Source organism: Peromyscus californicus, unplaced genomic scaffold (assembly GCF_007827085.1).
Source record: "Peromyscus californicus insignis strain IS unplaced genomic scaffold, ASM782708v3 Scaffold_19__1_contigs__length_69161282, whole genome shotgun sequence".
Lineage (NCBI taxonomy): Eukaryota > Metazoa > Chordata > Mammalia > Rodentia > Cricetidae > Peromyscus > Peromyscus californicus.
The window spans coordinates 57,656,071-57,671,129 of NW_026294491.1; the positions used below are offsets into that span (position 1 = coordinate 57,656,071).

General features: G+C 38.4%; 1 protein-coding gene across 1 annotated transcript in view; it reads right to left on the reverse strand.

Moving 5' to 3' along the window:
- The window catches only part of Cd2ap (CD2 associated protein), a 91,173-nt gene that overhangs the window by 41,749 nt on the left and 34,365 nt on the right, over positions 1-15,059 (reverse strand). The window contains exons 4-5 of the mRNA XM_052745382.1: positions 9,730-9,830; positions 4,264-4,384 (exon numbers count right to left, since the gene is read on the reverse strand). Coding sequence (XP_052601342.1) covers positions 4,264-4,384; positions 9,730-9,830 — 222 coding nt within the window. The remainder of the gene's footprint in view (positions 1-4,263; positions 4,385-9,729; positions 9,831-15,059) is intronic.

The window sequence follows — 15,059 nt, forward strand, 5'->3', positions numbered from 1 at the left end:
AGCTTCAAAGTGGGGATGGGGGTGGGGAAGCCTTGGTTATTCACCACTGAATCCCCAGAATCTAGCACAGAATGTTGGACAACAAGCACTCAATATACTAAAAGTAAACTATGGATGTTAAGTGAATAGCAGTTTTTACATGCAGGTTTCCCTTCAGTCTATGACTATTAGATTTCAGATTTAATGCCATGCCTCAATTTAAATGTAAATGAACTCTCATATCACTGCTCAGAAACCTCAGTCATGACTCAGGGAAATTAAAATCCAACAGGCAAACCACAGGGCTGCAATGAGAAGAAATGTCTAGTACCTAATTTCCTGTCCATGCCTTCTACACATTAAGTAGTATAAAAGAAAGCAACAGAAACCCAACTGTGATCTTACTACTCAGTGGATAATCAGGAGTTTCATCACCCTTAATGATACCAATACCCTCAACAGTTAAGGTTTCACTTTCTACACTGTCTGAAAAGTTCTCTGTATACCAAAAAGTACTATTCTTTCATTCATTGGACATCAATATGTCACACTATTCCACAAAATAGGCATTTGGCAGTGGACAAAATTCATATATTCTAATAAGGAGTTTGCCAATATGTGTGTGTGTGTGTGTGTGTGTGTGTGTGTGTGTGTGTGTGTGTGTGTGTGTAAATAGGAATAGTAAATCCTGCTTCAAAATCAAATCAAAGGGAAGATAATTAAAAGAGAAGGGGTTGAGACTTTTGTTTTTTTATACAAGAGCAGTCAGAAAAGGCATCAATAATGAAGTGATTAATAAGAGAATACTAAATCAGACAAGAGGCTATCAGAATACTTCAAAGAGCCTTCCAAGCAAAGACACAATGAAGTCACAGCATCCACAGAAGTTCCATATCCAAGTGTTCTGTATTCAGATTCAACCAAGTGGAAATGTGGTTGGGTATATGAAAGCTGCATCTTTACAAACTTTTTCTTGTTTTTCCTTATAAATACAGTGTAACAACTATTTACATTGTTTTAGGTATTATAAGTAAAACTGCAAATTACTTAACATACACAATCAGATGTGCCTAAATTATATGCAAATTCTATGCCATTTCAAAAGAAACTGTAGTATCCTCTGATTTTGATATCTATGGGGAACCCCAGAACCTAAGTCCCCCCCCCATACTAAACGAAAACAATGTACTGAATCCACTCAAGAAAAATCAAAGCAATTGGTGTACAGTCTCCAAAAGTCTCAATCCCCAGAAAAGCAGACAGAAGATAAAGGAACTGGTCTAAAGACAGAAAGTAAACCGTATGTGTGGTCCTGAGTTCAGAAGAAAAAATATCATTATATAAGCATAACAGAACAATTAAAGAAGTCTGTACATGAACTATGTGTGAAACGATATTATCCATAGAAAGTGTCTTGATTTGATGATGATAATGTAACTATGAGACTATCCTTGATCTAAAAGATTAACAAGATTTTAAAAACAGCTATAGAGAGAACATGAATAATCATTAGCACATGGTGAATTGTTAACTGGATAAATCTGGGTAAAAGATGTATGAGAAGTCTTTCATTTTTATGTTTCCCCATGTTAAAAAGAAACATTTCTAGCACATGCCTGTAATCTTAGCACCTGGAAGACTGAGGCAGGAAGATTACCTTGAATTTGAGGCCAACCTGGACTATAGCAAAACCCTTTCTCAGGAAAAAAAAATGAGCTTCAAAAGATGGTCCTATAAGCCAACACTTTAAAATAAAAGTACTCAGCAATGGAATTCAAACAATCGAACTCTTAGAAATTCTGATCTTCAATAAAAATAAAAGCATATAATCCTAACAGTGTCAGTTTTCTCTGATATAAAATGAGAGGCTAGGGGCTGGAGAGATGGGTCTGTAGTTAAGAGCACTTTGCTGCTCTTTTCAGAGGACCTGAATTCACTTCCCAGCACCCATATCAGTCAGCTCACAACTGTCTGTAACTCCAGGTCAGGAGATCCATCATCCTTTTCTGGCCTCCCGGGGCATCCACATACTCACATGCAGATATACATACACACAGAAAGAAACAAAAAATTTTAATAAATAAAAATGAAAATCAATCAAATGAAACTAGGGTGTTATAAGGACTTTCTAGGTATCTGGATGTTTCTGAACTTCACTCTATCACCTCATGCCATTTTCTGCCATTTGAAAAGCCTAGCTTTTCTTCCCAAAAATTAATTTTCTTCGTATTTTCTACCATTCACTAAGACTGCCTTCTTGGGCTGGGGAGAGACTGGCTGCTATCAGAAAACCTAGGTTTGATCGCCAGCACACAAATGGCAGCTTACAACTCTCTGTTAATTCCAGTCTTGAGGGATCCAAAACTTTCTTCTAGCCTCAGAGAGAACCAGGCACACATGTGGCATACACAATACATGCAGGCAAAACACCCACAAAAATTAAATACATTAATTAAAAATTAAAAAGAAAAAGAAGAAAAAAAAAGACTGCCTGCTCTCCAGGCTCCAAGTTTCTTAAGTTGTAGTGTTAGGGAAGATACCATCGAATTCATATGCAGAAATAAACACGTAATTATGAATGATGACAAAAGTTGCAGGGACTTCTTTTTAAAGTCTGAAACAGTAAAGCTAAAAGCTTAAGAATAATTTCAAAACTGAACTCTAGATTTCTTTTATCAATTACATTTAATGCTACTATAGATAAATTTTTATTTTTATTTTGTAAGGATTTATTTTAATTATTTGCACATGTGGGTGTGTGTCCAAGGAACCAGATCCTCCTGAAGCTGGAGTTACAGGGTGTTGTGGGCTGCCCAACGAGAATGCTGGGAAACTAACTCAAGTGCTCTGCAAGAGCAGTATGTGCTCTTAACTGCTGAGCCATCTCTCCAACCTTAAGTCTATGAAATTTTTAATTATTATTTGGATTTATTTTCTCTAAAAGTCTCTTATCATTCAGTTCACTAGAGCTCAGAAATCCACTCTCTACACATTAACAGCTTTTGTTTCACTTCAAATCATGTGCTCATCCATACATAAAACACTAAAAGTTGTAATGGCACACAGGTAAAGCCACGGAACACGTGGCAACATACAGATCAACAGAAATGGGCTGAGTTTAAATGTAAGAGCTAGTTGGTGGTAGGCCTGAGCTAATGGCAGAGCAGTTTTAATTAATATAAGCCTCTGTGTATTTACTTGGGGGACGTGAGTGGGAGAGACTTGTCCCTACCGCCAGCTGGCCGGAACACAGGAAAACCCCAACTACAAAAAGTATTGACAAAAGTCAAAGGAAATAACAATTCAAAACAATACACTGCCCTGCAACTGCATATAATACCTTTTTGATAAAATCATTACTCTGTTTGCAAACTAATTATAGAAAGGCAAAGACAGTATATATTCCCTGCCACAACTCACATAAAAAAGTAACATACACACCCCCTGGCATTATACTGACCCTAAAAAGAAAAGAAAAAGTAACTGGTCTCCTTCAGATTATAAAATACTCCTTAAAATCTATGAATATATGTATATAACCAAAAAATGGCTACGTATTACTCGCTAATAGAAGCATGACTTTTAAAATCCTCACTATATGTATAGTTCCACCTGCACTTGAAAATTTAAGTAATCTTTTAAAGTAAGTTTCCTAAATACCACAGTAAATAGTATTAAATTTTAAAAAATAGTATTAACTTATAACTAGCTTGGGTTAATATTTCCTCAATTAAATTCCTTGAATGGAGAGCATATTAAGATGAATTTGTGTTTCCAATTGACAAGAGATCAAAGTTTATTAAGCTACACATGGTAGGACACACACTTGGAATTCTAGCACTTGAGAGGCTGAAACAGGAGGATTGCTACAAGTTCAAAGCCAGCCTGGCCGACACAGTGAGTTCTATGTCAGATAAAGCTACATATAGAGAACTTACCTCAAAAGACCAAATAACAATAATAGCAAGAACAACTAAATGGCATTTGGCTGTAGGGAAAACAGAATCTGGTGTATGAATATAGAAAACAAAAGTAAGATTGCTATTTTAAATTTTCTCAATTACTAAGCTAGGCCATCTGCAAATTCAGCAGTTCAAAAAGTACAGATAAACAAAAGGATAAAACAGAACTCAGGGAAAGAAAAAGAATAAACTATTTGAGCAGGTATTTTTCCCCTTTTATTCCCATTATAATATGCTTTTTAAAACTAGATGAACTGAAACTGATTAAGCACTCAAAAAAACAATTCCAAAAGATAAAGCCACAGTAAAGTCTTTCACCTACCTGATTCATCCTGACCTTCATGAGTTTCACCATCATCCGTGAGCTCTAACTCTTTCACAAAGTTTGAGGGGAAAAGTCCCAACTTATTGTTTAGGGTTCCACTCCACCAGCCTTCCTCTACCTGAAAAAGGTCACAGCTCAAAAGTAATAAAATTCTTTTAAGTGAAAACCTTCACTCTATGGGAAAACTGAGCTGTAAAAATAAACAAATAATAAATGATGTAAAACAAGCACTTTTAAAAGAAAGAAAACGCAAGTCGGGAATATATTTTAAGTAGCTAAAGTCTAATATTTCTAAATTAATATACGGTTAGTCATGCGCGGGATTAATCACATTACTTGCAGTGTTTACAATGAGAATTTACAATCAATTACAATCTATGAAGCAAACACTTTTTACAAAAGTGGCAGAGTATAATGCCTAACTGAGAAAGCACACAGCTCCCGACCCACACATTACTGAGCCTTGTTTTATAAATATAAGATATATTATTTACTTAAAAATCTTTGTTTGGACAAAGTTTAGTAACTAAGAATGTAATTTCCCGGACCAGTGAAATGACTCAGCAGGTAAGAGTGCTTGCCAATCCTGACTACCTAAGTTTGATCCCTGAAGCCCACAGAGTAAAAGAAAACTGACGCCTAGAAGCTGTTCTAACGACCTCTATACATGTGCCATGGCATGAGCATAACACATGCGCGCAGCGCGCGCACACACACACACACACACACACACACACACACACACACACACACACACACTCAAGGGTTAGGAATGAAGAGGAAAGCCGAGTGGTGGTGTTGTGCGCCTTTAATCCCAGCACTCAGGAGGCAAAGGCAGGAGGATCTCTGTGAGTTCAAGGCCAGCCTAGGCTCAGAGTGAGTTCCAGGAAAGTCGCCAAAGCTACACAGAGAAACCATGTCTCGGGAAAGAGGATCAGAATTCAATTCCCAGCACCCATGTCAGACAGCTCACAACATCCCAGCTCTTGGGGATCACAAACCTCTACCCACCTCAGGCACCTGCACACACATGCACAAAGAGCCACACACATACACATAATTAAAAACAAATTCAATAATAAATGTAAAAACATTTCTAAGGATGTAATTTCCTAAGTGGTATAAAACCTTATTTCTCCATTTTAGTTAAAAACAGTGATTTTTTAACCAAAATATGAAAAAATTATTTTGGTTTTATTATTTTGTTCATGTTATGTGCATGAGCATTTGTCTGAATGTGGTGTTATGCACCACATGCATGTAGTAGCCTCAGAAGCCATAAGAAGGCGTCAGAGCCCCTGGAACTGGAGTCACCCTGTGAGCTGCCATGTGGGTGCTGAAGGGTTTTAGTGAGTAGCAGCATTTTGAAGAGTACATTGCTGACTGTCACCATTTACTTATCATCACATTACATCCAGCTAGAAAGATATCATTTACATAAATCATCCTCAATGTTATCTACCTTATAACTGAAAGCAAACTTCTCTCCACATATACTTTTTTGGCTGTCCTGGAACTCACTAAGTAGACTAGGCTGGTCTCAAATTCACAAAGAACCACTTGTCTCAGCCTCCAGATTACTATGCCCAGTCTGAAAACCAACTTTTAATAAATAATTTCTATAATAGACACTCTTTATGTACAAGCCATGATTTATTTGCTAGGAAAAGAGTCGAATCTTGCATATGAGAAATCCCTTTGTTGCCTTTGCTGAAACAGCTAAATTGGGAGAAAACTAGACTACAGCAATCCCTGCTCTTGAAGAAAACAACTAAGAAAGCAGTAAGCACATAATTAGAATGTAACTGCTAGGTATGGTGGCACACACCTTTAATCCCAGCACTCAGAAGAAAGAGACCAACCAATCTTTTTTAGTTCCAAGCCAGCTAAAACTACATAGTGAGTACCTGTCTCAAAACAACCAAAACTACTAATAATGAAATGTAAAAATCAATGCTGTAATCAAAGTGGGAACGAAGTGCAACAGGCACATAGGAGCATAAGCCTGAAAGTATCAGAATCTGCTCCCCTAAAGCAAATGACCAAGAAGCTTAACATTAAGCCTAAATAAGATAAAAAGCATGGGGGCCGGGGGTGAATAGTCACATCAAAATACATGATGGTTACAGACAATATAGCTGAAATACAAAGTGCTAGATACAGGGACTGGAGAGATGGCTCAGAGGTTAAGAGCACTGACTGCTCTTCCAGAGGTCCTGAGTTCAATTCCCAGCACCCACATGGTGGCTCACAACCATCTGTAATGAGATCTGGTGCCCTCTTCTGGCCTGCAGACATACATGCAGATAGAATACTGTATACATAATAAAGAAATTAATCTTTAACACATTATGTTTGGGATAGCAAAGTAGAGCAGCAAGCATGAGGAGCTCAGGGGTTTTAGCAGACTCAAGGCAATATGAAACTGGGCATGATGGCTGTGTCTGACCAGAGCACTCAAGACGTAGGGCAGGAGAGTTGCTTTGAGTGTAAGCCAGACCCAGCTAAATTGTGAGTTCCTGGAAGTGGGCTACAGAGAGGAGAAAAAACTAAGATAAAGGATTGTGCTGTGGAATAATCCTCTTGTACACTGTAACGATTTGTCATTGGAACTGGTCTAATAAAATGCTGATTGGCCAGTAGCCAGGCAGGAAGTATAGGCAGGATGACCAAACTAAGGATGACGAGAAAGTGAATGGCAGAGTGAGGAGTCGCCAACCAGATGCAGAGGGAGAAGATGAAAGTGCTATGCTAATAAACGTACTGCCATGTGGCAGAGCATAAATAAGGAATATGGGTTAACTTAACATGTAAGAGGTAGTTATAAAAAGCCTGAGCTATTGGCTGATCATTTATAATTCATATTCAGCCTCTGAGTCAGTTATTTGGGACCGGGTGGTCAGGATAGGAAATGTCCGTTTACAGGATTGAAAATTATAGAAGCCACGTGTGCTATGGAATTAAGTATGACAAAATGGAACAGACACAAAGAAAAAAACATCAGTATTATTTAAACTCCAAATATCAGCAACTTGTCAAATGTTGTTTAATTAAGAAATTCTTGGGAAGAAGAATGGTAAAGAACACACATTCAAGCACAGCAATAATGAACTGGGCATGGTGACCATGCCTGTACACCCAGCAGAGGTGGCTGAGGCAGGAGGACCACCTTTAAGGCCAGCCTGAAGTATGAGACCCTGTCTCTAAGAAATAAATAAACAAAAAGCAAACAATCATTTGAAAACAGACTGTACAGTCTAGCCTGCTGACACACGCCTGTAACTCTAGTGCTCAGGAGGTGAAAAGGAAGACTATAGGTTTGAGACCAACCTAAGATACGTACGTGGTCAGACCCTGGTTCAAAAAAAACAAGGGCCCACTATGCACAGAGCCCTGGGTTCATCTCCTCCATTGGGCAAGGGGGAGCTGTTCAAGACAGGCACAACAAGACAACAAGCTACACACATTCAAATTCAGGCCACTGCATGTCAGGCACATATGAAGTTAAGTGAAGATGGCTTCATAATGTATCTCACACCACAAATGTAGTCTTGGCACCATTATCATCAAGAACTGATCATTTCTATGTCTCACCCTTCACTCCTGACAGCATCTAAGTGGTTTGTAAGTAGCTATCATTTCCAAGGCTAGACTGTAAAAGGCATTTCACCATGTTGCTGATACAGTTGCACTTAGAATTGTAAGACTGCTATGCAAATCAAAATAAGCACCCTCTACTCAAAATGTGCTTTAAATTTCAGACTATGGAATAAATTTTCTATTAACTTTGCCTAAAATCCAAAGCTTTTTGATTATTACATGAGTAGTCAAGAGGTTTCAGAATCTCAACCATTTCAGATTATAAGATCAACTACCCAGATACTGTAGTGGATAGCTATTCCAGCTTTGACCTGGAAGTACTACCCCTAGTAAGGCTTCTGGTAACTGCCACGCCTACCTATGATGCACCCCTGGGGCAGGGCTGAGACAGGAGTCCTTAAGACCGAGATCAGGATGTGCTGGCTCTCTTGGTGCCTGGTGATCCTGGATGCTGGGAGACAGACTGGGTCAGAGTTCTCCAGAGAACCCTGCTGGACTGCCACCTCACCTCTCTCGGATCCTGTAACCAACCCCTTTATTGGCTGTAAGTTACCCCAAAATAAACCTTTTTAACAACGTAGAGTTGCCTTGATAAATCCCCACATTACCATACTCTAAGAAATCCAAGCCAAATGTAAAGGAAATTAAACAGCTGTCCATGTGGCAGTTCTAGTCTTCAAGGCTGTCAGACATCAGGTATGAATAAAGGGGCTTTCTTACAAAGGCTCTCACCAGTCCTTGACTTCTCAACTTTCCAGTTGAGGCCCTAGACATCACAGAAGAGACAAGCCAATCCTCTTGTGCTCTACCTGCATACTTGAACCACACAACCCAAAAGAAAACAGTTGTTTTTGCCACTAATTTTAGGGTAGCTTCTTATGTGTCACGAGTAACAATAAGCAATGTGATTCTCTGACTCAATCTCTACCTCTGAGAAATGAAGATAAATATTCCCTTCTGTTAGACTGTTTAAAGTTTAAAGGAAATAAATGTGAAACTTACTTAGCACAGTACATCTAAATAAATGTTAACTGTGTCACCATCAGATAAAGTAAATCAGACTGCCTTCTGTCTAGGTATCCTAGAAGTTATCATAGACATCAGTGATAAATGAGAAATTATGACACAAAATCAATTCCTGCTACAATATATTATATCAAGGCACTCTCTAAAACAGCATCTTCGCTGCCCAGCAAAACTTTTAATATTCCTTCAATGACAAAATCAGATGTGAGAAATTAGAAATATTTTCATATCTTAGTCTAAAGTATGAAACTGTGAAAAAAGCATACTAGTCTAGTATCTAAATACAGCAATTCAGACAAGACAGACTTTAAAGCAATTTCTGCACTGCACTCCTATATCATTCAAAAGGATATTTTTCTGCTTCTGTTTTGTGCCAACAGAGAATTAAGATAAGGCTCTCTGGTATTTGGAGCTATTTAAATAACATTAATTTTACTTTTTTAGCATTATTATAATGGTATGTGAGCATGATGTGAGTATGGGTGTGCTCATGCAATGTGCATGCAGAGGTCAGGGGGCAACTTTGTAGTCAGTTCTCTTTCCACCTTTATATGAGTTATAAGGATGGAACTCAGGTAACCAGGCTTGGGTGAGCTATCTTGTCAATAGAAAATTACATTAATTTTAAGCTTGAAAAAAATGCTTATTTTTATTCCTTAAGGCAAACACACAAATAGTATATAGCAAGGACAAGTAAAAAAGACTGTGTCTTTAAATTTTATTGAAAACTGGCATAAATTTTTATAAATTTTAATATTCTGACAAAGCCCTCTTCTAGAAGCTCCACCACCTAGCTGCTAGACTACTGTGAATGTACAAAGTCCTTCTGGTCCTTACCTCTTCGTTAATATCAATGATATCCCCCACTGTCAGTTCCAGTTCGTCCTCATTTTGTGGAAGGTAGTCAAAAAGAACTTTACACTGACGTTTTCTTGTCTCTAAAAGAAATCATTTTAAAAATATGTTAAGAAAGATCATTTATTTTAAATAGCACTTTTATTTATATACCACAATTATAGTTACAGGAAGTATAAAAGGGAAAAATAAACAAACGTGAGTATTTACACAGATAATCACAAACAACACTGGGTGATTTTTAAATACTTCTCCTACAACATAATATGTTCATCCCCAGATAAAGTGTAAGGCTTCTGGTAATAGAAAACATGGATACACCTGATCCCTTCAATTACACAAAAGCAAAATATCCACAACCAACTTTTAATACTACAAAGACATTTTGACAATAAAAGTATTGTAGGCAAGCCCCTCTAGTGATAATTTTCAGATTACTTCTTATCACAGCCTAGGAATATTTAAAATGTACTGCTTTTAAGTGACTGTTGAAAGGAAGGCAAGATGGCTGAACAGAAGCACCAGCACTCACTTGCTCCTTCCACTAAAGGAAGAGGGGAGGGAAAGAAGGGGGAGGAAGCAGGCTGCCAATAGGTAACAGATGTACAGCTTCATGTTGAGATAACAAACTGGCATTCAACCACAGAAAAACAAAAGCTTGTAAAGTCCAGAGCCTTGCAACAGCTGAATAGTAAGAGAAAAAAATATCCTAATACCCATGTCCCTAGCTCAGCAGCTTGGGACCTTTCCCTTCTGCTGGGATAAAGGTGAAAGAGAATCAAAAAACGCTCAGCACAGACCCTGGAAGCTTACATTCTAAAAAGAACCTGAATCTATCCAGTAGTACAGTGTTAGAAAAAGGACTTCATCTCCCAGCAATTCCCCAGGATGCTGTAACCCGGAGGCTTCTTGAGAATTGATGATTCAATCTGGACTGTCATGTTTCAGAGGGTCAGACCTGACTCAGGAGAAAGACACTGATACAAACCCACCAATAGAGCTACACTTTGAGAATCTGGTATAAAGGATGCAGAGTGGAGTGAAGGTGTCAGCCACGAAAACCAAATGATTAGGGAGCCCACGAACTGAGATGAGGGTGTAGTTAGTCACAAGTAGATCTACTCAGCTGTCAGTTCCACACAAGAAGCTCCTGTCTCTAACAAGATGAGCAGCTCCAAGACTGTTTTCTCCAGTCACATGGGTGTGCGGGGGCAGTGTCAAGCAATGTCACTGCACCATCAGTAACAGTGCTGCCCACTGGTTCACAGTAAAGTCAGCAGAGAAATTGTGTCTGGATGTGGTATTCTTTCTCCTTCATTTCTGTCTGCACCTAAAACTAAGGAATTTTACACAGCTCCAACTGTAACCACTCCTGCAATACCACTGGTAGATAGTACAACTGATTTTTCAGAGGCAGAAAAGCCCATCTCAAGCAAGCATGCACACCAGGGAGAGGGGACCTGAGGCTCCAATCTTGGATAAGCATGTCTACAGCAGCAAAACAGAGAATAACATTTCTGCTTCTATCATAACTATGTATGTGTCCTCTGCATTAGTCTCTACAATATCTTGTACAATCACATACTCCTGTTAAGATTGGGTATCAGTGGCACAGCGGGAGCACTGTGATTTCTGTTCCAACCGTCCCAGAAAACCATTGGACTTGAACCAATGCCTACTCAAAGAACAAATGGCTTGGACCCTACATGATTACTAGAGCTGCATATTCAAATAACAAGGACAGTATAAACAGTGCCTGAGGAAACCTCCATTACCAATAGGGACTACCTCTCCAATTGTAGGTAAGAGTTATTACACAGGATGTACTCTACCACACAAGGTCTGAACTGTCACAGTACCTCTAATCCTGTGTCACCAGAAGAAGTGGGTCTCTCCAACTCCAATACTAAGCATGGGTTATGCCCAACCTCCATAATAAAACCCAAAGAAACTCTAAGGAGTAAAGTGACAATATTATAGTAACCAGCTAGAAATAAACTTGATTCTGCATACCAAACTATTATCCCTAAGATTTACCTTCACTGAAATAGAGGAGATACTCATTTTACCAGACATGCAAATCTCAGTAGAAATAAATAAAAAATATGAAAAAGACAAAGTAACTTAGCACATTCTTTAAAAAAAAAAAAAAAACTCTGCAATAACAGATTCAAAATATACTGAACAAGATGAAATTCCAGATAAAGAATTTAAGATAGTGTTTTGTTGTTGTTGTTATTTTAAAGCTTAATGAGATCCAAAGGAATATAGATGGAATGATTAAGCAAACTTTGGAAAAACAAGGCAACATATAAATGAGAAATTCAAAAGAGATTTTGAAAAAGAAATAATAGGAAATACAGAAAACGATGCTCAGTAAATCAAACAGAATTCATCCAAAAACCTCCACAGCAGACTTAATTAAGCAAAAGAAAAAAATATCAGAGCTTGAAGACTGCTGTTGTTTGTTTTTTCTCTTTTGGGGGCCCACCACCCAGCTCTCAAATAAATCATATATGGAGGCTTATTCTCAATTATAAATGCTTGGCCTTCACTTGGCTTGTTTCTAGCCAGCTTTTCTTAAATTATCCTGTCTATCTTGTGCCTCAGGGCTTTTATCTTTCTCCATTCCTGCATACCTTTTCTTTCCTTCTCACTGTGTCTGGCTGTGTAGCTGCGTGCTGGCCCCTGAAGTCTTCCTCTCATTCTCTCATTCCTCCTTCCTTTCCTCCCAGGGCTCTCCTTCTATCTCTTCTTTCTACCTGCCAGCCCCACCTATCCTTTCTCCTGCCTCATTATTGGCTGTTCCCTACTATTTTTCTGTCAGCTAGTTGCTGACACAGCCTCCTGACTGCAGGTGAATTTTATTTAGTTAAACAAATGTAACACATCTTTGCATCATTAAACAAATGTTCCAGAGCATAAACTAAAGTAGCACACCTTAATATTCTACAACAGAACTCCTTTTGGAAGTAACACATTTGTATAAAAATACAAAAAGAAAAATGAAAAGTGCCGGTTGTGGTGGCGCACGCCGGTAGGATTGGCTGAAGGAGGCGGAGGCAGGAGGATCAAGAAGAACGAAAAGAACATTAAAGATTTGGAGGACATCATTAAAAAATCAAACATGCATGTCATCAATACACTCAAAATTTTAAAAAGGGCAAAGCAATCCAAATGAAAATAGCAGAAAATCTCCCTAATTTTTGGAAAGGCATGCACAATCAGGAACAGAATTGTTATATAACCCTCAGCAACCAGAAAAGATCCTCTCTACAATGTATGGTATGCAACCTATCAAAAGGACAGCACCAGAAAGACTTAAAACCCACAAGAGAAAATACCAGATCATACTTAAGACTAATCCTATTGGACTAAAGATAGCTTTGTCAACAGAAACCCTGAAGCCCATACAGTTATGGTAGGTATGGTGGTTGACTAGAGGCAGAATCAGGAGTTCAAAGTTAGGCTAGAGTACTTAAGATCCTGTCTCAAACTAAACAAACAAACAGTAAGAACCAGGAGGGCATCAAATGAAATAGACTTCAATAACAGTAACAGCAGGGGCAATTTCAACACCCCACTGTCATCAATGCACAGATCATCCAGTCACAAGCCAGAAGAGAGAAGTGGAAGCATATAGATTTCCTCAAGATAGGACGAAAGAAAACTGGAGTTAACTCTTATCTCAACATCTCCCCCTTCTTCAATTCAGGCTAGACGTTAATGGCTATGGGCAGTGGATACAAATGCCCTGCTTTCTCCTGGAAGATGGGTCCATCCTTAGGGTTAAATCTCTTGCCTTTTTCTTTGAAAATCAATGATGCTGAGGACCAGCATGATGGCTCAGCAAGTACTTGCCACCAAGCCTGACAACCAGAGTTTGATCCCTGGAAATGACACAGTGGAAAGAAGGAACAAACTCTTGTGGCCTCTACATGTGTCACACACGTAAGTAAACAAATGTAATAAAAAAACTGAAAGTGATGTTGGACAGCCCACCTCTGAACTTAAAAAAAAAAAAAATCAAGTCAGCTTTTTCTTTAAAAATCACACCTGGCTATATCTCCAGGTAAATGCTATATTTCCGTTTTTAGACAAATACACAACCTTTCTGTAAGTCGGTGTATGTTAGCTAAGGGAAGGGGACAGAGCTGGAGAAGGAAGGCAGAGCTGTCTTTCTCCTACTCAACACTGCACATCAAGGCAGACCAAAAGGTAGGTATGTCATTTTTACTTGCCTGGCAAAGCACTATTTAAATATCTTTCTTACTGGTCATATAATCTTTAAGCATTACATAAACATCATAAATCCCTATTTTTCACTGCTCAGTTACAGTGTTTTCTGTAGGAATCCTAATATTTTAGAGCCCCTGAATCCTAATATTTTAGAGCCCCTGATACAATAGCGCATTTCTAACAAGCTTCCAGGTAGTATTTTTCTGCTAATCTGAGAAAACAGACTTTGAATATAAAAAAAGTATTGTCCTAACTACAAGCATCTGAATTCTAAATTCAAGCTCGGGGCAAGCACCTTTCCCCACTCAGCTATCCTGCCAACCACCATTTTCATATTTTCACTGACCATTTTATTTCATCCTCTCAAATCCCACCTGACTGCCCCTGAACTTGCCATCCTCCTACCTCAGTCTTTTTCCCCTCCAGAGTTGGAAAGATTTGGAAACACAAACCTGTAGTATTATATATGATCATCTCCAAATAAAACTGATTCAAAAACCTAAAGTAAAATTTTATTTTTACCTATGTGTTTACATCTGTCAGAGAATGAGTTACTAAAGAAGCTGAAATATATTTTAGAGTCAGGCATTTGCCTCTCACCACTCTTACATGTTATTCTTTCAAATGTTGAACTTAGCATCATAACTGCACACACTGGTGGGATTCAGTGATGTTCATAGATGTACACTGATTATGTCCAGCTAGCCCATGCCCGCCCCAGACCCTAATAAATCTTTCTCTATTCTACTTCCAAGACTGTTTTGCTACATATGGCAGGATTTCATTCTTATTTTGGACCAAGTATATTATTATATGGTTAATGTGTTATTGTCTTTATCCCATTATAAGTAGATAGGCACTTACCCTGATACTCTAACTTAGCTACTGGGAATGGTATTGCTTAAGCACAAGTGTATCTATTTCTGTACACTGCTTCATTTCTTTCAGATACGCTGTCTAAGAATATAGCTAGACTTATGGTACTGTTGTTTGTTGTTTATAACAGGGTCCTGGTTGAAATCCAGATTTACCTTGACCTTAGAATCATCCTGTTTTCTGCCTCCCACTGCTGG